Source organism: Macaca fascicularis, chromosome 2 (assembly GCF_037993035.2).
Source record: "Macaca fascicularis isolate 582-1 chromosome 2, T2T-MFA8v1.1".
Lineage (NCBI taxonomy): Eukaryota > Metazoa > Chordata > Mammalia > Primates > Cercopithecidae > Macaca > Macaca fascicularis.
This window is the reverse complement of record NC_088376.1, coordinates 160,403,719-160,429,598: the sequence shown is the minus strand read 5'-3', so window position 1 is coordinate 160,429,598 and position 25,880 is coordinate 160,403,719. Positions and strand designations below refer to the sequence as shown.

General features: G+C 37.9%; 1 protein-coding gene across 6 annotated transcripts in view; it reads left to right on the top strand.

Annotated features, from left to right (window-relative positions):
• The window catches only part of SLC49A4 (solute carrier family 49 member 4), a 101,565-nt gene that overhangs the window by 39,330 nt on the left and 36,355 nt on the right, over nucleotides 1–25,880 (top strand). For all 6 annotated transcript variants that reach the window (XM_065539140.1, XM_065539139.2, XM_045385513.3 and 3 more), the window contains exon 5: nucleotides 15,737–15,845. In XM_065539140.1, coding sequence (XP_065395212.1) covers nucleotides 15,737–15,845 — 109 coding nt within the window. The remainder of the gene's footprint in view (nucleotides 1–15,736; nucleotides 15,846–25,880) is intronic.

Genomic DNA, 25,880 nt, shown 5'->3' with positions numbered 1-25,880 from the left:
TGGCTGCATAGTATTCCATGGTGTATATGTGCCACATTTTCTTAATCCAATCTGTCACTGATGGACATTTGGGTTGATTCCAAGTCTTTGCTATTGTGAATAGTGCTGCAATAAACATACGTGTGCATGTGTCTTTATAGCAGCATAATTTATAATCCTTTGGGTATATACCCAGTAATGGGATGGCTGGGTCATATGGTACATCTAGTTCTAGATCCTTGAGGAATCGCCATACTGTTTTCCATAATGGTTGAACTAGTTTACAATCCCACCAACAGTGTAAAAGTGTTCCTATTTCTCCACATCCTCTCCAGCACCTGTTGTTTCCTGACTTTTTAATGATCGCCATTCTAACTGGTGTGAGATGGTATCTCATTGTGGTTTTGATTTGCATTTCTCTGATGGCCAGTGATGATGAGCATTTTTTCATGTGTCTGTTGGCTGTATGAATGTCTTCTTTTGAGAAATGTCTGTTCATATCCTTTGCCCACTTTTTGATGGGGTTGTTTGTTTTTTTCTTGTAAATTTGTTTGAGTTCTTTGTAGGTTCTGGATATTAGCCCTTTGTCAGATGAGTAGATTGCAAAAATTTTCTCCCATTCTGTAGGTTGCCTGTTCACTCTGATGGTAGTTTCTTTTGCTGTGCAGAAGCTCTTTAGTTTAATGAGATCCCATTTGTCAATTTTGGCTTTTGCTGCCGTTGCTTTTGGTGTTTTAGACATGAAGTCTTTGCCCATGCCTATGTCCTGAATGGTACTACCTAGGTTTTCCTCTAGGATTTTTATGGTATTAGGTCTAACATTTAAGTCTCTAATCCATCTTGAATTAATTTTCGTATAAGGAGTAAGGAAAGGATCCAGTTTCAGCTTTCTACTTATGGCTAGCCAATTTTCCCAGCACCATTTATTAAATAGGGAATCCTTTCCCCATTTCTTGTTTCTCTCAGGTTTGTCAAAGATCAGATGGCTGTATATGTGTGGCATTATTTCTGAGGACTCTGTTCTGTTCCATTGGTCTATATCTCTGTTTTGGTACCAGTACCATGCTGTTTTGGTTACTGTAGCCTTGTAGTATAGTTTGAAGTCAGGTAGCGTGATGCCTCCAGCTTTGTTCTTTTGACTTAGGATTGTCTTGGAGATGCGGGCTCTTTTTTGGTTCCATATGAACTTTAAAGCAGTTTTTTCCAATTCTGTGAAGAAACTCACTGGTAGCTTGATGGGGATGGCATTGAATCTATAAATTACCTTGGGCAGTATGGCCATTTTCACGATATTGATTCTTCCTATCCATGAGCATGGTATGTTCTTCCATTTGTTTGTGTCCTCTTTTATTTCACTGAGCAGTGGTTTGTAGTTCTCCTTGAAGAGGTCCTTTACATCCCTTGTAAGTTGGATTCCTAGGTATTTTATTCTCTTTGTAGCAATTGAGAGTGGGAGTTCACTCATGATTTGGCTCTCTGTTTGTCTGTTACTGGTGTATAAGAATGCTTGTGATTTTTGCACATTAATTTTGTATCCTGAGACTTTGCTGAAGTTGCTTATCAGCTTAAGGAGATTTGGGGCTGAGACAATGGGGTTTTCTAAATATACAATCATGTCATCTGCAAACAGGGACAATTTGACTTCTTCTTTTCCTAACTGAATACCCTTGATTTCTTTCTCTTGCCTAATTGCCCTAGCCAGAACTTCCAACACTATGTTGAATAGGAGTGGTGAGAGAGGGCATCCCTGTCTTGTGCCAGTTTTCAAAGGGAATTTTTCCAGTTTTTGCCCATTCAGTATGATATTGGCTATGGGTTTGTCATAAATAGCTCTTATTATTTTGAGGTACGTTCCATCGATACCAAATTTATTGAGCGTTTATAGCATGAAGGGCTGTTGAATTTTGTCAAAAGCCTTTTCTGCATCTATTGAGATAATCATGTGGTTCTTGTCTTTGGTTCTGTTTATATGCTGGATTATGTTTATTGATTTGCGAATGTTGAACCAGCCTTGCATCCCAGGGATGAAGCCCACTTGATCATGGTGGATAAGCTTTTTGATGTGTTGCTGAATCCGGTTTGCCAGTATTTTATTGAGGATTTTTGCATCGATGTTCATCAGGGATATTGGTCTAAAGTTCTCTTTTTTTGTTGTGTCTCTGCCAGGCTTTGGTATCAGGATGATGTTGGCCTCATAAAATGAGTTAGGAAGGATTCCCTCTTTTTCTATTGATTGGAATAGTTTCAGAAGGAATGGTACCAACTCCTCCTTGTACCTCTGGTAGAATTCAGGTGTGAATCCATCTGGTCCTGGACTTTTTTTGGTTGGTAGGCTATTAATTATTGCCTCAATTTCAGAGCCTGCTATTGGTCTATTCAGGGATTCAACTTCTTCCTGGTTTAGTCTTGGAAGAGTGTAAGTGTCCAGGAAATTATCCATTTCTTCTAGATTTTCCAGTTTATTTGCGTAGTGGTGTTTATAGTATTCTCTGATGGTAGTTTGTATTTCTATGGGGTCCGTGGTGATATCCCCTTTATCATTTTTAATTGCGTCGATTTGATTCCTCTCTCTTTTCTTCTTTATTAGTCTTGCTAGCGGTCTGTCAATTTTGTTGATCTTTTCAAAAAACCAACTCCTGGATTCATTGATTTTTTGGAGAGTTTTTTGTGTCTCTATCTCCTTCAGTTCTGCTCTGATCTTAGTTATTTCTTGCCTTCTGCTAGCTTTCGAATGTGTTTGCTCTTGCTTCTCTAGTTCTTTTAATTGCGATGTTAGAGTGTCAATTTTAGATCTTTCCTGCTTTCTCTTGTGGGCATTTAGTGCTATAAATTTCCCTCTACACACTGCTTTAAATGTGTCCCAGAGATTCTGGTATGTTGTATCTTTGTTCTCATTGGTTTCAAAGAACATCTTTATTTCTGCCTTCATTTCGTTATGTACCCAGTAGTCATTCAGGAGCAGGTTGTTCAGTTTCCATGTAGTTGAGCGGTTTTGATTGAGTTTCTTAGTCCTGAGTTCTAGTTTGATTGCATTGTGGTCTGAGAGACAGTTTGTTATAATTTCTGTTCTTGTACATTTGCTGAGGAGTGCTTTACTTCCAATTACGTGGTCGATTTTGGAGTAAGTACGATATGGTGCTGAGAAGAATGTATATTCTGTTGATTTGGGGTGGAGAGTTCTATAGATGTCTATTAGGTCTGCTTGCTGCAGAGATGAGTTCAATTCCTGGATCTCCTTGTTAACTTTCTGTCTCGTTGATCTGTCTAATGTTGACAGTGGAGTGTTGAAGTCTCCCATTATTATTGTATGGGAGTCTAAGTCTCTTTGTAAGTCTCTAAGGACTTGCTTTATGAATCTGGGTGCTCCTGTATTGGGTGCATATATATTTAGGATAGTTAGCTCTTCCTGTTGAATTGATCCCTTTACCATTATGTAATGGCCTTCTTTGTCTCTTTTGATCTTTGATGGTTTAAAGTCTGTTTTATCAGAGACTAGTATTGCAACCCCCGCTTTTTTTTGTTCTCCATTTGCTTGGTAAATCTTCCTCCATCCCTTTATTTTGAGCCTTTGTATGTCTCTGCGTGTGAGATGGGTCTCCTGAATACAGCAGACTGATGGGTCTTGACTCTTTATCCAGTTTGCCAGTCTGTGTCTTTTAATTGGAGCATTTAGCCCATTTACATTTAAGGTTAAGATTGTTATGTGTGAACTTGATCCTGCCATTATGATATTAACTGGTTATTTTGCTCGTTAGTTGATGCAGTTTCTTCCTAGCCTCGATGGTCTTTACATTTTGGCATGTTTTTGCAATGGCTGGTACCAGTTGTTCCTTTCCATGTTTAGTGCTTCCTTCAGGGTCTCTTGTAAGGCAGGCCTAGTGGTGACAAAATCTCTAAGCATTTGCTTATCTGTAAAGGATTTTATTTCTCCTTCACTTATGAAACTTAGTTTGGCTGGATATGAAATTCTGGGTTTAAAATTCTTTTCTTTAAGAATGTTGAATATTGGCCCCCACTCTCTTCTGGCTTGGAGAGTTTCTGCCGAGAGATCTGCTGTTAGTCTGATGGGCTTCCCTTTGTGGGTAACCCGACCTTTCTCTCTGGCTGCCCTTAAGATTTTTTCCTTCATTTCAACTTTGGTGAATCTGGCAATTATGTGTCTTGGAGTTGCTCTTCTCGAGGAGTATCTTTGTGGCGTTCTCTGTATTTCCTGGATTTGAATGTTGGCCTGCCCTACTAGGTTGGGGAAGTTCTCCTGGATGATATCCTGAAGAGTGTTTTCCAACTTGGTTCCATTTTCCCCCTCACTTTCAGGCACCCCAATCAGACGTAGATTTGGTCTTTTTACATAATCCCATACTTCTTGCAGGCTTTGTTCATTTCTTTTTCTTCTTTTTTCTTTTGGTTTCTCTTCTCGCTTCATTTCATTCATTTGATCCTCAATCGCAGATACTCTTTCTTCCAGTTGATCGAGTCGGTTACTGAAGCTTGTGCATTTGTCACGTATTTCTCGTGTCATGGTTTTCATCTCTTTCATTTCGTTTAGGACCTTCTCTGCATTAATTACTCTAGCCATCAATTCTTCCACTTTTTTTTCAAGATTTTTAGTTTCTTTGCGCTGGGTACGTAATTCCTCCTTTAGCTCTGAGAAATTTGATGGACTGAAGCCTTCTCTCATCTCGTCAAAGTCATTCTCCGTCCAGCTTTGATCCATTGCTGGCGATGAGCTGCGCTCCTTTGCCGGGGGAGATGCGCTCTTATTTTTTGAATTTCCAGCTTTTCTGCCCTGCTTTTTCCCCATCTTTGTGGTTTTATCTGCCTCTGGTCTTTGATGATGGTGATGTACTGATGGGGTTTTGGTGTAGGTGTCCTTCCTGTTTGATAGTTTTCCTTCTAACAGTCAGGACCCTCAGCTGTAGGTCTGTTGGAGATTGCTTGAGGTCCACTCCAGACCCTGTTTGCCTGGGTATCAGCAGCAGAGGCTGCAGAAGATAGAATATTTCTGAACAGCGAGTGTACCTGTCTGATTCTTGCTTTGGAAGCTTCCTCTCAGGGGTGTACTCCACCCTGTGAGGTGTGGGGTGTCAGACTGCCCCTAGTGGGGGATGTCTCCCAGTTAGGCTACTCAGGGGTCAGGGACCCACTTGAGCAGGGAGTCTGTCCCTTCTCAGATCTCAGCCTCCGTGTTGGGAGATCCACTGCTCTCTTCAAAGCTGTCAGACAGAGTCGTTTGCGTCTGCAAGGTTTCGGCTGCGTTTGTTATTGCCTTGTCCCCAGAGGTGGAGTCTACAGAGACAGGCAGGTTTCCTTGAGCTGCTGTGAGCTCCACCCAGTTCGAGCTTCCCAGCAGCTTTGTTTACCTACTTAAGCCTCAGCAATGGCGGGCGCCCCTCCCCCAGCCTCGCTGCTGCCTTGCCGGTAGATCACAGACTGCTGTGCTAGCAATGAGGGAGGCTCCGTGGGTGTGGGACCCTCCCGGCCAGGTGTGGGATATGATCTCCTGGTGTGCCTGTTTGCTTAAAGCGCAGTATTGGGGTGGGAGTTACCCGATTTTCCAGGTGTTGTGTGTCTCAGTTCCCCTGGCTAGGAAAAGGGATTCCCTTCCCCCTTGCGCTTCCCAGGTGAGGCAATGCCTCGCCCTGCTTCAGCTCTCGCTGGTCGGGCTGCAGCAGCTGACCAGCACCGATTGTCCGGCACTCCCCAGTGAGATGAACCCAGTACCTCAGTTGAAAATGCAGAAATCACCGGTCTTCTGTGTCGCTCGCGCTGGGAGTTGGAGACTGGAGCTGTTCCTATTCGGCCATCTTGCTCCGCCCCCCAATAAATTTTTAAAAGTCAAAATCATATCAAGCATCTTCTCTGACCATAGTGGAATAAAACTAGAAATCAACTCCAAAAGGAACCCTCAAAACTGTACAAACACACGGAAATTAAACAATCTGCTCCTGAATGATTTTGGGGTTAACAATGAAATCAAGGTGGAAATTAAATTCTTTTGACATGAACCATAATAGTGATATAAGTTATTAAAACCTCTGGGATACAGCAAAAGCAGCGCTAAGAGGAAAGTTTATAGCACTAAATGCCTACATTGAAAAGTCTGAAAGATTACAAATTGACAACCTAATGTCACACCTCAAGAAACTAGGGAAACAGTAACAAACTAAAACCAAAGCTAGCAGAAAAAAAGAAAAAACAAAGATGAGAGCAGAACTAAGTGAAATTGAAACAAAAAATACAAAAGATCAGTAAAACAAAAAGTTGGCTATTTGAAAAGATGAACAAAATTGATAGCCCATTAGCTAGATTAACCAAAAAAAGAAGATTCAGATAAGCTCAATTAAAAATGAAAATGGAGACGTTACAGCCAACACCACAGAAATACAAAAGATCATTCGAGACTACTATGAACACCTCTATGGACACAAACTAGAAAATCTAGAGGAAATCGATGAATTTCTGGAAACATACAACCCTCCTAGATTAAATCAGGAAGAAATAGAAACCCTGAACAGACCAATAATGAGCCATGAGATTGATTCAGTAACTTAAAAATTGCCAGCCAACACATATACACCATGGAATACTATGCAGCCATAGAAAAGGATGAGTTCGTGTCCTTTGTAGGGACATGCGTGCAGCTGCAAACCATCATTCTCAGCAAACTTTCGCAAGAACAGAAAATCAAACACCGCATGTTCTCACTCATAGGTGGGAATTGAACAATGAGATCACTTGGACATGGGAAGGGGAACATCACACACCGGGGCCTATTATGGGGAGTGGGGAGAGGGTAGGGATGGCATTGGGAGTTATAACTGATGTAAATGACGAGTTGATGGGTGCTGACGAGTTGATGGGTGCAGCACACCAACATGGCACATGTTGCTACATATGTAGCAAACCTGCACATTGTGCACATGTACCCTAGAACTTAAAGTATGATTAAAATAAATAAATAAATAAATAAAAATAAAATCAAGCAATAAAAAATATATATATATTAATTTGAAAAAAAAAATTGCTAACCAAGAAAAGGCCATGGTCAGATTGGCCAGATGGATTCACAGTTGAGTTCTACCAGACTTTCAAAGAAGAATTGATACCAATCCTACTGAAACTATTCCAAAAGATTGAGAAAGCAGGAATCCTCCCTAACTCATTTTGTGAAGCTATCGCCCTGATACCAAAACCAGATTGAGAAAGAGGGACTCCTCCCTAACTCAATCTATGAAGCCAGTGTCACCCTGATACCAAAACCTGAAAAAGACATAACAAAAAAGAAAACTACAGGCCAGTAGCCTTGATGATCATAGATACAAAAATCCTTAATAAAATACTAGCTAACCGAATCCAGCAGCACATCAGAAAGACAATACACCATGATCAAGTGGGTTTCATACCACAAATTATTTAAAATAAGCATGTCAAATGTGATATATCACATAAACAGAATTAACAACAAAAACAATATGATCATCTTAATAGATGCAGAAAAAGCATTCATTAGCATCTCTTTATGATAAAAACCCTCAACAAACTAGGCATAGAAGGGACATACTTCAAAATAAAAGCCATGCATGACAAACCCACTGCCAACATCTTACCGAATGGGAAAGCTTGAAAGTATTTCCCCTGAGAACTGGAACAGGACAAGGATACCCACATTCACCACTTCAGTTTGAAATCACTGGAAGTCCTAGCCAGAACAGTCAGGCAACTGAAAGAAATAAAAGGCATCCAAATTGGAAAAAGAGGAAGTCGAACTATCACTGTTTGCCAATGATGTGATCATATACCTAGAAAACCCTGAAGACTCTTCCAAAAGACTCCTAGATTTGATAAATGAAATCAGTAAATGCTCAGGTTACAAAATCAGTGTACACAAATCAGTAGCACTGCTCTACACCAACAATGAGAAAGCCAAGAATCAAATGAATAACTCAATCCCCTTTACAATAGCTGCAAAAAAATTAAAATACCTAGGAATATTCTTAACCAAGGAGGTGAAATATCTCTACAAGAACTACGAAACACTGCTGAAAGAAGTCATAGATGACACAAACAAGTGGAAACACATTCCATGCTCATAGATTGGAAGAATCAATATTGTGAAAATGACCATACTACCCAAAACAATCTACAGGTTCAGTGCAGTTCCTGTCAAAATACCAATATCATTTTTCACAGAATTAGAAAAAAAAATCCTAAAATTCATATGTAACCAAAAAAGTCCAAATAGCCAAAGCAATCCTAAGCAAAAGGAACAAATCTTGAGGCATCGCATTCCCTGACTTCAAATTATACTGCAAGGTTATAGTTACTAAAACAGCATGGTACTGGTATGAAAGTAGTCAATGGAACAGTCCGATGGAACAGAATAGAGAATTCAGAAATGAGGCCAAATACATACAACCAACTAATCTTCAACAAAGCATACAAAAACATAAATTGGAGAAAGGACACCCTATTTAATAAATGGTTCTGGGAAAACTGGCAAGCCACAAGTAGAAGAATCAAACCGGATCCCTATCTCTCACCTTATACAAAAATCAACTCAAGATGGATCAAAGACTTAAATATAAGATCTGAAACCATAAAAGTTCTAGAAGATAATGTCAGACAAATACTTCTGGACATTGGCCTAGGCAAAAAATTCATGACTAAGACCCCAAAAGCAAATGCAACAAAAACAAAAATAAATAAATGGGACCTAATTAAACAAAAAGTTTCTGTACAGCAAAAGAAATAAACATCAGAGTAAACAAACAGCCCACAGAATGGGCAAAAATATTTGCAAGCAAGCTCTGTATCTGATAGGAAACTAATATCTAGAATCTATGAGGAACTCAAACGGATCAGCAAGAAAAAAAAAACTCATCAAAAAGTGGGCAAATGACATGACCAGAAGACATTTCTCAAAAGAAGACATACAAACAGCCCAAAAAAAAAAAAAATAGGAAAAAATGCTCAACATCACTAATCATCAAGGAAATGCACATTAAAACCACAATTAGATACCACCTTACCCCTGCAAGAATAGCTATTATTAAAAAGTCAAAAAACAATAGATGTTGACATGGATGTGGTGAAAAGGGAATGCTTATACACTGCTGGTAGGAATGTAAGTTAGTACCACCTCTATGCAAAACAGTATGGAGATTCCTTAAAGAACTAAAAGGAGATCTACCATTCAACCCAGCAATCCCACTCCTGGTGTCTACCCAAAAGAAAAGAAGTCTTTGTATGAAAAAGACACATGCACTTGCACATACATGTTTGTAGCAGCACAGTTTGCAATTCCAAAGATATGGAGCCAATCTAAGTACCCATCGACTAATGAGTAGGAAAAGAAAATAAGTGTATATACACCGTGGAATACTACTCAGCCATACAAAAGAACAGAATAATGCTTTGTACATCAACTTGTAGGGAGCTGGAAGCCATTATTCTAAGTGAAGTAACTCAAGAATGGAAAGATCAAACACTCTATGTTCTCACTTATAAGTGGAAGCCAAGCTATGCGTAGGCAAAGACAGAATGGTATAGTGGACTTTGGAGACTCAGAATGGGGAGGATGGCAATGAGTGAAGGATAACAAACTCCATATTGGATACACTGTACACTACTCAGGTGGCAGGTGCGCCAGAATCTCAGACTTCACTACTATCCAGTTCATCCGTATAACCAAAAATCATTTGTACCCCAAAAGCTGTTGAAATTCTAAAAAAATTGTTTTAATTCTTTGTATGTTTGGGATAAAAATCTTTGAAAATTTTTAATAATCCTATTTTAAAAGGAAAAATAAGTAAAATTAATTAGAAATAAGTAAAATTAATAAGTAAAATTAGTTTTAGGAAATGAGTAAAATCAATTTTAGTAGCATATTGTTTAACCAAGCATATCTAAAACATTATTTTAACATGTAATCAATACTAAAACTTATTAATGAAATATGTTACAGTCTTTTATTCATATAACATCTTTGATATCCAGTGGATATTTTGCACTTAAAGCGCATGTCAATTTGGACATTAAATTTTTGCTGGAAATACTTGATTTCCAGTGGAATTAAATGGAATACTTTAGGTATCACTAAATTTACAGTTAAAAAAGTATTCATTGAACAATGTCTCTTGTATTGCACTGTTTATCCTAAGTTAAAAATAAATAATTACAGTTTCTGAAATTTTGAATCAACAGGTATTTGCTATCATTAGAAAGGATCTTACATTCTATAGGCCATTGTTTGGGGCTTAATTGCAGATCTAACACTTCTGTAGAATACTATTTTTATTATTTTCCCCATAATTTTGAACAAATTACCATAGCTAAAAACAATTCCTTTACCATCTCTTCATCTAAAATGCTTTTATTTTTGTACGAGGATCCAAACCATTTTATAGCTGGCCAAATTATAAGTTCAGATCTGTTAAAAATCATTTAAATGTTTGTCCAACATTTAATTCTGATTTCAGGCAACTAATTTTCTTAATTCTTTTTTGATCATTGAAAAGAAATGTCTATAAAATTGACCATGTGTTTGCTAAAATGCCTTTTAATATTATTCAGTTAATTATTCTAAACTTTTTTTCCACAGCAGACATTTTATTTTGCTCTGCTGCAGCAAATTGTAATTGCCATTCATTGTGAAGTTTGCAACATGCCTTCTTCTATTTTGGTCTCTTCTTTCTACAGGAAATATTCAAATACACAAATTACAATGTCACATGTCACATCAGTGTGTAGAAAAAAATAATTAGAACTGAATCCGTTCATTGACACCAAGATCAGTGATGGATTATAATACTAGAGACAACACCTGCCCCAGCATGCACACTATAATAATATCTTAGTGTTGCAGCTGTTCAAGGGAAACGTACTCCTACCAAACAGAGTTGTGTTTAATGGAAAAGTACCTTTCACTGCTTCTGCTTCAAGTTTAGATTTAAATTAGTTAAAATGAAATAAAATTAAAAACTCAGTTCTTTGGTTGCACCAGCCACATTTCAAATGCTATGTAATATTGTTTTTCAAACTGGTTTACAGCCAACTAATTCAGTGTGTTGACAGCTATTTTCTTTAAGCAAAATAGAATGGAATAAAATAGAATTGAAAATATTATTTCATCACATGAAATAAGGATACCTTCTTTTAGACTTTTGTTTCAGTATATATGTTGCATATATATGGGTAGGTCACAAAGTAAAAATAAATTTCTTACTAAAAATAAAGTGAAAAGTTTTTGAAAATCACTTCTCTATAGTACATTGCCTTTCACATAATAGGTTTAAAAAAAAGTTAGGTTGAATTGTGATTAGTGGCACACATTTGTAAGATGACAGTTTAAAATGATCGCTTTTTTAATGGCAACAAAAGCCAAAATTGACAAATGGGATCTAATTAAACTAAAGAGCTTCTGCACAGCAAAAGAAACTACCATCAGAGTGAACAGGCAACCTACAGAATGGGAGAAAATTTTTGCAATCTACTCATCTAACAAAGGGCTAATATCCAGAACCTACAAAGAACTCAAACAAATTTACAAGAAAAAATCAACCGCATCAAAAAGTGGGCAAAGGATATGAACAGACATTTCTCAAAAGAAGACATTTATGCAGCCAACAGACACATGAAAAAATGCTCATCATCACTAGCCATCAGAGAAATGTTAATCAAAGCCACAATGAGATACCATCTCACACCAGGTAGAATGGCGATCATGAAAAAGTCAGGAAACAACAGGTGCTGGAGAGGATGTGGAGAAATAGGAACACTTTTACACTGTTGGTGGGACTGTAAACTAGTTCAACCATTGTGGAAAACAGTGTGGCGATTCCTCAAGGATCTAGAACTAGAAATACATTTGACCCAGCCATCCCATTACTGGGTATATACTCAAAGGATTATAAATCATGCTGCTATAAAGACACATGCACACGTATGTTTATTGCGGCACTATTCACAATAGCAAAGACTTGGAACCAACCCAAATGTCCATCAGTGACAGACTGGATTAAGAAAATGTGGCACATATACACCATGGAATACTATGCAGCCATAAGAAAGGTTGAGTTCAGGTCCTTTGTAGGGACATGAATGCAGCTGGAAACCATCATTCTCAGCAAACTATCACAAGAACAGAAAACCAAACACCGCATGTTCTCACTCATAGGTGGGAATTGAACAATGAGAACAGTTGGACACAGGAAGGGGAACATCACACACCGGGACCTGTTGTGGGGTTGGGGGAGGGGGGAGGGATAGCATTAGGAGATATACCTAATGTAAATGACGAATTAATGGGTACAGCACACCAACATGGCACATGTATACATATGTAACAAACCTGCACGTTGTGCACATGTACCCTAGAACTTAAAGTGTAATAAAATTAAAAAATAAATAAGATGATCACTTTTTAAAAACAATGCCACTTAAATAAATTTTTTTCCCTGCAAACCTAGCTGCAGATGTTAGATAGCAATAGAGAAAGGTAGAGAGGTAGATTGGGGTCATATTATGACATACTAATAATTTTGGACTATTCTGTTGGAAATAATGAGTCACTGAAGCATTTTAAGCCAAGGCGTTATGTACAAGATTGTTCTGACAAGGAAAAACAGTTAACTTAAAATTGTCCCTCCAACCACTTTGACTTGTGTTTACTTCTAATTACCCTGGAGTCAAACTCTTCATTCTGTTTAAACCATAAAGTATAAGATCTTCCTTCTCTATAAAAAGTCCTTTTCACCAGTACCTAACATTCCTTTGTCTTTTATTGCTTACTGTGCACGATTGCCAGCTTGTACCTTTGGGCTCTCCTGGGGAGTTCTCTGGGCCTGCCATGCCCCATTCCCTTCCTACCAGTGTAATTAACCCCAGTCTCTCATAGAATTCCTGAAATCATTGCTTCCTGGGTCAGATTATTTGCCAGCACGTGAACACATGTATTAATCTATTTTTTCGTCGTTTGTATTTCCTTCTCCCATTTCCCTCCCCGAACCCAGGCCACTTCTCAAATGCCTTTAATGTGTATCTCTTTGTCTCTGTACTTTTGCAGTATATGTACTGTTTTGTATGCATCTATGTTTAATTCATGTAAATTATGACATACTGTGGATGTCATTCTGTTTGACATTTTTCACTAAGTACTACATGGGTTTTATTTTTTAACTTTTCATTTTGGAATGTTACAATAATATACAAAGGTAGAATAGTATAACCCCTATTACTCGGTATTGACAATTGTCAGTCAGTTTACAACCAGTCTTGTTTCATCTTTGTACCACCCACTTCCCACTTCCCACCTTCCTGCATCATGAAACAAATCCCAGATGACAACTCCATTTCATCTAGAAATATTTCAGTATGTGCAATATATGTCAAAAATAGACTCTTTTTAACATAAATATAGTGCCGTTATTTTAACTAAAAACTTTTAAATAATAATTTGCTAGTATCAAATCAGTGTTTAAATTTTCAATTATCTCATAAACATTTAACAGTTGGTTTGAACAGTTTCCATATTAGGTCCACACATTGCAATTGGTACAAAGTGCCTTAGAATCTATAGATTTCCTTGACATGACTCTTTGTTTCTTATAATTTAATTGTTGAGGAGCCAGCACTTTTATTCCCAACATCTGGATTTTGTTGATTTCCTCATGGTATAGTTTGACATGTTCCCCTCTCCTTTGTGTTTCCTGTAAATTGTTAACTAGAAATATGTTGTGATTCAGGTTTTATTTTTGCTTTTGTTTTTGTTTTACAAGACTACTTCATAAGTGATGCTGCCTCCTTTCATCAGGAGGCATGTAATGTCTGGACAACTCTCATTTTGTGATGTTAGCACTCTGTTTCAAGGTACACCCCTGCTGCCGTGTGTACACCTAGTTCTTTGTACTCCATGGCATTAATTTATCACATTTCATCTACTTATTCTCATTGTGTACCCAGATTGCCTCCAATTTGTTGTTACCACAAACACTACTGCAGTGACATCCTCATTCACGTCACCATAGACCTGAAAATTTATTTGGAAAATAGACCCTGTAACATGACTGCTAGGTCATAAAATAGTCTAAGCTTGATTTGTCAAGCACTGCCAGATCGCAGTGACATGACCATAGCACACAGTAACCACCTGCCTCAGCCTCCCAATTAGCTGGGATTACAGATGCACACCACTGTACCCGGCTAATTTTTAAATATTTTTATAGAGATGAGGTCTCATTATCTTGCCCAGGCTGGTCTCAAACTCCTGTCCTCAAGTGATTCTCCTACCTCGGTCTCCCAAAGTGCTGAGATTACAGGCATGAGCCACCATGCCTGGCCAGAGGTTTTTTTAAACTACCTACCCATTTGATGAAATAATATTGGTTATCTGTATAATAAACATTGAGAATTTTAAACAATATGAACAAAATATTTTTCTTGTAAAAATAAAAAATTTCAAGAAGCGAGCCGGGTGCCATGGCTCACGCCTGTAATCCCAGCACTTTGGGAGGCCAAGGTGGGTGCATCACCTGAGGTCAGGAGTTCGAGACCAGCCTGGCCAACATGGCGAAACCCTGTCTCTACTAAAAATACAAAAATTAGCTGAGTGTGCTGGTAGGTGCCTGTAATTCCAGCTATTTGGGAGGCTGAGGCAGGAGAATCACTTGAGCCAGGGAGGCAGAGGTTGCAGTGAGCCGAGATCACACCATTGCACTCCAGCCTGGGCAACAAGAATGGAACTCCATCTTAAAAAAAAAAATTTTCAGAAGCTTGAATTTATTAACTCACAGATTTTTTATTAACTGACAGACTTTTTCTTTTATAAAGCTTGCCACTTTGAACTTCTTGAAGAATATATATGTATATACATGTATATACACAGATATGTATATATAGTTATTCATATGTATATATACATATATGTGCATATGTATATATATGTATATATTTTTTAACTTTTAGGCTCGGGGTACATGTGCAGATTTGTTACATGGGTAAATTACATGTCATGGGGGTTTGGTATACACATTATTTTGTCACCTAGATAATAACCATAGTGTCCAATAGGTAGTTTTTCTGTCCTCACCCTCCTCCCACCCTGCACCCTCAAGTTGGTCCCAGTGTCTGTTGTTCCCTTCTTTGTGTCCATATGTACTTGATGTTTAGCTCCCACTTGTGAGAACGTGGTATTTGCTTTTCTGTTCCTGTTAGTTTACTTAGGATAATGGCCTCTTGCTCCATTCGTGTTGCTGCAAAGGTTGTGATCTTATTCTTTTTTATGTCTGAGGAGTATTATATGGTGTATTTGTACCACATTTTCTTTATCCAGTCTACCATTGATGAGAATTTAGGTTGATTCCATGTCTTTGCTATTGTAAATGGGGCTGCAGTGAATACACACGTGCATGTGTCTTTATACTAGAATGATTTATATTCCTTTGGGTATATACCCAATAATGGATTGCTGGGTCAAATGGTAATTCTCTTTTAAGTACTTTTAGAAATTGCCAAACTGCCTTCCCTGGTGGCTGAACCAATTTACACTTCGACCAGCAGTGTGTGTGCATTCCCTTTTATCTGCTACCTTCCCAGCATGTTATTATTATTATTTTTTTTTTTTTAGTTTTTAATAATGGCTATTCTGTAGATATTTTCTGATTCTGGTGTTCCAGTTTCCAAATGACATACATTTTTCATGACTATGTTTATTCTAGATTTTTAATTTGTTGCAATATTTCCTTTTATTTCTCATTCACAGCAATTTTAGATTTTTGATGATTGCTTTAGCATATGCCATACCACTTGGTGTATTTGCTGGCTGGTCTGGAGTTCTGGACTTAATTTTAACACCAGCGCACGTCAGCCAAGTAAGTATTTTATTTCTTTATATATTGTAGGTATTTTCATTCATTTGATTTATAAATACTGGTTACGTGTTCTTGGTTTTAGCTTCAAGGACTGGGTAAAACATTGTCCTATACCATTGTTGCAAAAGCAAGATCTTTATGGAATGGGTAAAAAATAATGTTGATTTTCCTCCTTGATTTTGACAATAGTTATGAATTTCACATTTCTCTGGACATTATTAATGATACGACTGGCTTTTTAAGAAAGGAAGGAAATCTTAGTTTTGTTGACTCCATTCTTTATCCTTTCTTCATACCTTATGAAGAAGACTAAGATCCCATATCAATTATATAGCTATTTCTTCATCTAGTTTTTGACTTTCTCTGTGGGCTCCAAATAAGGGTATTTCATTTCTTTAAAAATAACCATTTCACCTATATGCTTGATACCATCCATTCCTTCTCTTTGCTTCCAGATAGCACGGTAGAAAAGAGGATAGAGAAATATGGAGAGGTAAATAGAAGAAAACACACTAATGTGATATTCTATTGTATGAGTGAAAAAAAAATTTGTCTATTCTGCTTTTAGTGAACATTTGGATTGTTAACCTTTTTTGACAACCACAAACAATGCTATATTAACACTCTCATACATGTCTCTATGCACTTCTATATACATTTCTAATGGATACATATCTAGGAATGGAACTGCTGGTTATGGTATATGCTACTTTGGTAGGTGATGCCAAACTTCTCCAAAGTGGTGGTATCCATGTATAATCCTACCAGCAATATATGAAATTTCTCATCATCCCACATCATTTGCCACTTGTGTGATGATATTAGTCTTTTTCACTTTAGACGTGCTGATAGCTGTGCAGTTGTATGCCATCGTAGTGACTTCTGTGGTGTCTTTTCAGTGTGAATTGGATATTTTGAATATCCTTTTCTGGTGACATACCAGTTTGAGTCTCTTGCCCACTATTGGGCTACGTTTTTCTTACCAATATGTAAAGAAGAGAGCTGTGCAGAAGGGAGCTCCCCAGAGGACTTTGTGGGGACTCCAGTAATCTTTGGCTGAGAAATGGGCTGCACATATAAAGGGCAAAGCTACTAGAGGCTTAACAGAGAGAATGGTATGGATTGAAAGCAGAACAAAGATAGAAGAGGTCAAGCATTGTCTTGGAGTTCTGGCCCAGTCAAACTGTAGAATCAAGGACCATGTCCTAGATAGAGAAAGTCTTACTCTAGTTTAGACCCATCATAAACAAAGACAAAAATCTGAAGAGGAGACACTTTGGAGATCTATCCTTATAAAGCACAAAATGAGGCCTACACATCCTCAAGGTAATCAAGCAATAATTGAACTGTCTACTAGAACAAAAGTCAACCATTTTAGAAAAAGTAAAAGAATCTAGAATCTCTTTATTGTATCATCCACAACATATAGTATACAATTTTTTTTTTTTGACGGAGTCTCGCTCTGTCGCCCAGGCTGGAGTGCAGTGGCACGGTCTCGGCTCACTGCAAGCTCCACCTCCTGGGTTCACGCCATTCTCCTGCCTCAGCCTCCCAAGTAGCTGGGACTGCAGGCGCCTGCCACTATGCCCGGCTAATTTTTTTGTATTTTTAGTAAAGACGGGATTTCACCGTGTTAGCCAGGATGGTCTCGATCTCCTGACCTCGTGATCTGCCCACCTCGGCCTCCCAAAGTGCTGGGATTATAGGAGTGAGCCACCGCGCCCAGCCCAGTATACAATTTTTTTTAAAAATGCATCAGACATGTAAAGAAACAGGAAAGTGTGACCCCTATTTGGCCAGGTGCAGTGGTCTCAAAAAATAAATAAATAAAAGTTTAAAAATTTACAAAGCAATCATTAGAAACCAACTCTTAGAAACTCTAGATGTTTGATTTAGCAGACTGAGGCTGTAATGCAGAAAAGATAAAGATAAATCTTTGCTTGCTCCAAGTTCATAAATATGTTATCTTGTACAATTGTGTCATCCTGTATAGTAGCTACTAGCCACATTCAAAATAAACTTCAAACTTAATTTGAAATTTAAACCAATTGAAATGAAATAAAAGTAAAAAATAACTTCCTTAGTTGTGTAGCACTTTTCAAGTGCAGGATAGCCACATGAGACTAGTAGCTACCATGTTGCACGGTGTAGATAGAGAACATTTCTATCATCAAAGAAAGTTCTATTGGACAGTGCTGTTCTAGGGCTTTGTTCTTTTACCTGTCACATTTACCTAGAATTTAAACCTAGAATTGATTTTGTACTTATTATAAGATAGGGGTTAAGTTTCTTTTTTCCCCATAGATATTTGTTAACCTAGGATCAGTGTTTGAAAAGATCATTTTTTTCCTTCACTGCCCTCTGTTCATCTTTGTTGTAAGCAAGTTTCCTTCTATACACGGGTGTATTTCTAGACTTGATTCCTTTAGTCTCTTTGTCCCTGCACCAATACCAAATTGTGTTATTTATACTAGTGTTATAAATAAGCACTAGTTTTGATATTTAGTAAATATCCCCCTTTATTGGGATTTCTATTAGAGTTTTTATATCTACAGATCATTTTCAAAATTAACTGCTTTATAATACTGAGTTTTCTGAACCATGATCATTATGTTTCTCCTCATTTGCTTAGGTCCCAATATCTCTGAATGATGCTTTATAATTTTCAGCAAAGATACCTTCTGTGTGTTTATTAGCTTTATTCTCAGGTATTTGATACTTTTTGAAGCTATTGAAATTAGCAGCTTTTAACATTTTTATTTTATTTTTAAAATTGATATGTAATTGTTGCACATTTTGGGGGGATATATAATATTTTGATACCTGTACACAGTGTGTAATGATCAAATTGGTAAGAGTGCTATCCACCACCTCAAACGTTTATTTTTTCTTTGTGTTGGGAACCTTACAACTCTTATAGCTATTTTGAAATGTACAGTAAGTTATTGTTATCTGTAATTTCCCTACTGTATTTTTGAGTACTAGAACTCACTCTTCCTATCTAACTGTATTTTTGTACCCCTTAACCAACTTCTCTTCATCCTCCCACCTTTCTTCATCAGTGGCTGGTAACTATCATTCTACGTTCTGCTTTCCTGAAATCCACCTTTTTAGTTCCCACATATGAGTGAGAACGTGCAATATTTGTCTTTCTGTATTTGGCTTATTTCAGTTAACATGATTTCACTTAACATCCATGTTGCTGCAAATAACAGGATTTCATTCTTTTTTGTGACTGAATAATATTCCATTGTGTATATATCTGATATTTTCTTGATGCATTCATCTGTTGATGACACTTAGGTTGTTTCCAGACCTTGGCTATTGTGAATAGTGCTGCAATAAACATGGGAGTGCAGATTTCTTTTTTATATACTGATTTCCTTTCTATTGTGTATATATCCAGAAATGGGATTGCTACATCATATGGTAGTTCTATTTTTTGTTTTCTGAGGAACCTCTGTACTGTTTTCCATAATGGCTGTACTTCTTTAATTCCCACCAGCAGGGTCCAAGCACTCCCCCTTCTCTGTATCCTTGTCAGCATTTGTTACTTTTTTTGGTGATAGCCATCCTAACTGGGGTGAGATGCTATTCATTGTGGTTTTGATGTGCATTTCCCTGATTATTAGTGATGTTGAACATTTCTTTTTGTATATTTGTTGGCCATTGTGTGTCTTCTTTTGAGAAATGTCTATTCAGGTATTTTGCTTGTTTTTTAATTGGATTGGTTTTTTTGCTGTTGAGTTATTTGGGTTCCTTATAGATAGTGGTTATTAATCCCTAATTGGATGTATAGTTTGTGAATATTTCTCCCATTCTGTAAGTTTTCTCTTCCCTCTATTGTTTCCTTTGCTGTTCAGAAGCCTTTTAGTCTTATGTAATCCCATTTGTGCAATTTTGCTTTTGTTGCCTGTCTTTTGAGGCTGTATTCAAAAAATCTTTGTCCAGACCAGTGTCCTGTAGTGTTCCCCCAATGTTTTCTTTTAGTAGTTTCATAGTTTCAAGTCTTACATTGAACCCTTTTCCCTTTTAGGGGAAAAAAAATGTGCAGCTCACTGCCAGCACTCATTTAATTTTATATAAACATGCTCTTTGATGCTGAAGCAAATCTGACTAACTTTCAATATGAAAATATAAAAACTGTTCTTGGAGTTATTTCTAAACAGAACTAACATCAGAATCATCTGAATCATCAGAATCGTCTATCAGATTCCTCAAATGAATCTCTAGCCAATGACTGAGAACGATGTTAACATCACACGTAGGAATGCTCCTTTTTCTAGGATTTGACATTTTCAGCAGTTGAGAATTACTGTTTTGTAAATGGAAATACCACTACTAAAAACAGAATGCTATAAGTAGAATGATGTCTTTTGTCTCCAAAGTTGATATACTAAGAGTGATGTGAAAATAGTCATAAAAGCAAGATAGTTCATGGCGAAGATATCTTGGGGTAAATGCTGCAGCTGCAAAAGCGCCTCTGGCGAGTACTCTCAGGGCAAACGGGAAAAAGATTAAATCTTTAATCCATTTTGAGGTTTTTTTTTGTTTGTTTTTTTGGGTTTTTTTTTGATACAGTATCTTGCTCTGTTGCCCAGGCTGGAGTGCAGTGGCAGAAGCATGGCTCACTGGAGCCTCAACTTCTTGGGTTTAAATGATCCTCCCACCTCAGCTTCCCAAGTAGCTAGGACTACAGGTGCACGCCACCATGCCCAGCTAATTTTTTCAAGTTTTGTAGAGACGAAGTCTCTATGTTTCCCAGACTGGTCTGGAACTCTTGAGCTCAAACAGTCCTTGCACTTTGGCCTCCCAAAGTGTGGGCCACGTCAGGCCATCTTTGTGTTTTAATTGGAGTATTTAGTGCATTTATATTTAATATAATTACTGACAAGTTTGGGTTTAGACCTACCATCTTACTATTCATCTTTATTTTGTTCAGCCCTTTCTATTCTTTTTGCCTTCTTTCTTACCTTCTGGATTAAGTATTTTTTATTACTTCAATTTCCCCTGACTCTGTTAGGTTGGCAGTTATAGACTCTTTTACTATTTAATGATTACCCTAAAAAGTACAGAATGCACACTTGACTTATCAAATTGGAATTTTACCTTTTCTATGATAATCTAAGGTTTTTAGAACCCTTTAACTTCATTTAACCCTCTCCCATCTTTTGGGCTATTACTGTCATATATTTTAACTGCACAAGACATTATTGTTTATACAGTTGATATTCATTGACTCAAATTTATCTTCATATTTATTCATTTTGTTCTTTATTTCTTTATCTTCAGTCTTCAGATCTGTAATCATCTTTCTTCTATCTAAAGAGCACCCATTAGTGTTTTTGTTTGATTATTGTACAGGTCTGTGGGTGACAAATTCTTTAGTTTGGGGTTTGCATTTTATTTTATCGTTTGTTTTGGTCTAAAAATGTCTTCATTTTATCTTCATTTTTAAAGTTTGTATCTTGTTGGGCATAGAATTATTGGTTGACAGTCATTTTCTTTTGGTTCTTTGAAAAAAAATTCCATTTTCTTCTGGCTTCCATTGTTTTAATTGAAAAGTCAGCTCTCAAATTTAAAAGCTGGCTGCTTTTAAGATTTTCTGTTCATCGTCGGTTTCAGCAGTTTTGCTTTGATTTGATACAACTAGGTGGCATTCTTTTTCTAAATTTATTCTACTTAAGGTTTACATAACTTATTGAATGTTGTCTTGTTAGCTTGATGTCTCTCATTAATTTCTGAAAATTTCTAGTCAGTGTCTCTTCAAAACTCGTGCTCTGTTTTCTCTAATTTCCTTTGGGTATTCTAACTATATACATTATACCTTTACACTGTATTCTCTAAGTCTCTTTACTTTGTTTTTTGAATTTTCCACTCTTTTACCTTTCTTTTCTTCACCCACTTTTTTTCTTTCTTTTTTTTTTTTTTTTTTTTTTTTGAGACGGAGTCTCTCTCTGTCACCCAGGCTGGAGTGCAATGGCCGTGGTCTTGGCTCACTGCAACCTCCGCCTCCTGGGCTCATGCCATTCTCCTGCCTCAGCCTCCCGAGCAGCTGGGACTACAGGCGCCCGCCACCACGCCCGGCTAATTTTTTTGTATTTTTAGTAGAGATGGGGTTTCACCGTGTTAGCCAGGATGGTCTCGATCTCCTGACCTCGTGATCTGCCCACCTCGGCCTCCCAAAGTGTTGGGATTACAGGCGTGAGCCGCCGAGCCCAGCCATCACCCACTTTTTTGTTGTTGTTGTTGTTATGACATATTCTTTTTCCTTCCTATGCTTCAGACTGGATATTTTAGCTATCTTTTCTTCCAACTCACTATTTCAGTTTTCAACTCTGTCAAATATGCTATTAAATTCATCTATGAGTTACTTTAAATTTTATAAAATTTGTCTTTGGTTCTTTTTTTTGTTTGTTTGTTTTTGAGATAGAGTCTTGCCCTGTCACCCAGTCTAGAGTGCAGCGGCTTGATCAGTTCACTGCAACCTCTGCCTCCCAGGTTCAAGCAATCCTCCTGCCTCAGCCTCCCCAGTAGCTGGGACTACAGGCACGCACAACCATACCCAGCTCATTTTTGTATTTTTAGTAGAGATGGGGTTTCGCCATGTTAGCCAGGCTGGTCTTGAACTCCTGACCTCAGGTGATTCGCCTGCTTCGGCTTCCCAAAGTGCTGGGATTGCAGGCATGAGCCACCACCAAAGAAACCTGTCTTTGGTTCTTTTTATAGTTGACAGATTTCAGCAGAAATGCTTGATCTTATTTTTTTTCTCTATTAAAAATAGTTACTTCAAATTTGTATCTCATAATTCCATTATCTTGGTCCCTTGTAGGTCTATGTATATGTTTGATATTTGGTAATTTTAAAAAATCTCTTTATGCATTCAGTTATTTTTGATTGAGTGCTAGACATAGTACATGAAAAGCTGTGGAGATAATTTAAGTATCAAGATGATGTTGTTTTCTTTCAGAGATAATTTATATTTTTTCTGGCGGGAGTCTGGTATTCACCTTAATCTAGTTTCAGAGCTTGAGATCACTTAAAGCTGGGCTTTAGTCCTTCAGGAGGCTGTTCCATTTCTAGTTCCTCCTACTCTTAGGTGTAGCCCTTCAGAGTGCCCAGTTAAAATGCGGGATTTTTACAAGGCCACCCCACAGCAGGCCCTAAACTGGTATTTTTTCTTCTAGGTCAGTGAGGCTGTCAATAACTTCTCAGTCCCTTAGCCACCTTCTCTGAAATTAGCAGACAACCCTAAAGGAAAATTGTCTCCAAATACCATGCTTATCTCTTCAGATTATCTTCCCATCCTAGATCATGGTTTCAGAATTCTGGATTATTTTCTTATCTCTCTGATGCCTTCAGATAAAATTTTCCCCAGGTTTTCTAGTTCTCAACCAGAATACTAATCTAAATTACCTAGTGTACATGTTTTAGTCTCTTCAGACTTCCACAACAAAATACTTTAGACTGGGTAATTTATAAATCATAGAAATTTATTTCTCACAGTTCTGGAGACTAGAAAGTCCCAGGTCAAGGTGCCAACTAATTTATATCTGGGGAGGGCTCACTCTCTGCTTCCAAGATGGCACCTTCTTGCTGCATTCTCATGTGGCAAAGGGGCAAGGCAGCTCCCTTCAACCTCTTTTATAAGGGCACTCATCCCTTCATTACCTCCTAAAGGCCCCTACCTCTTAATATGATCACATTAGGGATTAAGTTCCAACATAAGAATCTGGGAGGGACACCAACATTCAGACCATAGCAGCACCTTTACTGTAAGAAGAAAGCCTTCCTTTACTTTTCTCACCTGTTTTTGTGGATGGCAGGTGTTCCAAGTATGCTCAGTTCTGTTAAGGAAAAGTGTAGCACCCATTTAAATGATACTGATTTTGACTGGGCATGGTGGCTCACACCTGTTATCCCAGCACTTTGGGAGGGTGAGGCAGGTGGATCACTTGAGCTCAGGAATTCGAGACCAGCCTGGGCAACATGGCGAAATCCTGTCTCCACCAAAAATACAAAAAATTAGCTGGGCGTGGTAACACATGCCTGTAATCCCAGCTACTTGGGAGTCTGAGGTGAGAGGATCACTTGAGCCCTGGAGGCAGAGGCTGCAGTGAGCCCCGATCGCACCACTGCACTCTGGCCTGGGTGACAGAGTAAGGCCCCATGTCATGCACACAAAAAATGATACTGATTTGGCAGATCTGTGCTTCATGTTTTAAACCCTAAAAAGCCCTTCCAAGTATCTTTCTTGGTACAAACTCTGAGAGATATAGAGACCCTGAATCATATCAGTTATTAAGTAAAGTAGAATTTAAAATTAAATGAAAGCAATTTTTTTTAATTTTTAAATTAAGTATTGAGTAGAATTTTATTAACTAAGACAAATGTCATGAACAAAGCAAGTAGAAAAGTACAAAATGTTCTGAAAGTACCAGCATCAGTACAGCCCAATGTGCAGTGGTCCTTAACCTAGAGCATGACCCCACTCACCTAGAGGATAGAAGGAATTGTTTGTGGGAGCCTAGTGGGCCTTGGATTATAGATACCAAATGCGCTGCAGTGAAAGGAGTGGTCCTACAGAACAGAGAATTATCTTGCCTCAAATGCCAATAGTATGAAAAACTATACAGAGATAATTTAAGCTTCAGGATGTTATCTTTCTCCTGAGAGCCTTCGTGTTTGCTTCCGGCAGCAAACACCAATAGAGCAAAAGACTCATATAAAGTTACTGTATCGCTTAGAGTAAGCTATCCTCCTGGAAGAAGTAGAACTCCAAAATTCTGAGACTTAAGAAAAATTTATTTGTCATTCACATTGCAATCTGGGACAGTGTTTGTAATCTAGGATAGTTGTCCACAGTTTGAACAGCTCTTTTCCTCACACTGATTTAAGAGACGGAAGCTGCTTCCACTTGTATCTCTTCTGTCCCCTAGGACCTTGTCATTATATGCATGGGCGCAGCTGGGCAGCCACATCCAGATTGCAGCTGGCAGGAAGGGAGAGAAAGCATGGAGGAGGCATACACCTTCTTTCAAGTTCTAACCTGGAGGTGGCACACTTCACTTATGCTCACTTCCATTAATGAGAGCTGACACATGGTCACCTGTTCCAGCTAGGAACTGGGACAGGTCATCTAGCTAAGTACCCAAGTAGAAGAAGAAATCGTTTGGTGGACAGCTGGCAATCCCTGTCACAAGTGTAATGAAAAATATGACTCGAAAAACAATAAAAGGTAGAAGCTAGTTTGGACAATGCTCAAGTGCCAGGTCAGGTTTGAACTTTGTCCTGTAACCACAAGGAAAGCCAGTAACTATTTCCGAGCAGGGACGCGGAATGCTTAGGATAATTATTCTGGCAACAGTGAGCAAAATAGATTGTGAAAACCATTTAAGAAGCTCTTACAGGGTTCAAGAAGTAAGAAGGTAATAAAAGCAAGCATGATGGTTGTGGGAAGGAGAAAGAGGAGACAAGATGTACCAGTATTATTAGAGACATGAAATTTATTTCATAACAACTAACATGTATTGAGCACTTTACGTTTATTAACTTATTTAACCCTCAAAAAACTTTATTATCCCCATTCCATTAATGCAGGAACTGAGACCTAGAGTATCAGTTGGGACAGAAACCAAGTCATAATAAGAGTTAAAGATACAGGAGTGATGAGGAAACGTAGGCAGCATTCATAGATTGCTGTGAAAAAGTGTGGCCGCACAGGCAGGAAAGAGACTAGATAGATGGAGAAGACTCATCAGTGAGTAATAATAATAACAGCTAATGTTTACTGAGCACTTCCTATGTCCTGGCCACTGATCTGGGTACTGTATACAAATTATGTCATTTAATCCATTTTATAGGTAAAAAGACATAATTTGCCCGGAGTCACACAGTTAGTAAATGGCAGGGCTGGAAATGTTTTCTCAAGAGGGGAACAAGCTATACGTTTGAAACCCAGCTCAACTTCTTTTTCTCTGTCTACTCTCTTGCTCAGCCCCACATTTCCCCCTGACTTCCACCTTCTGATATATT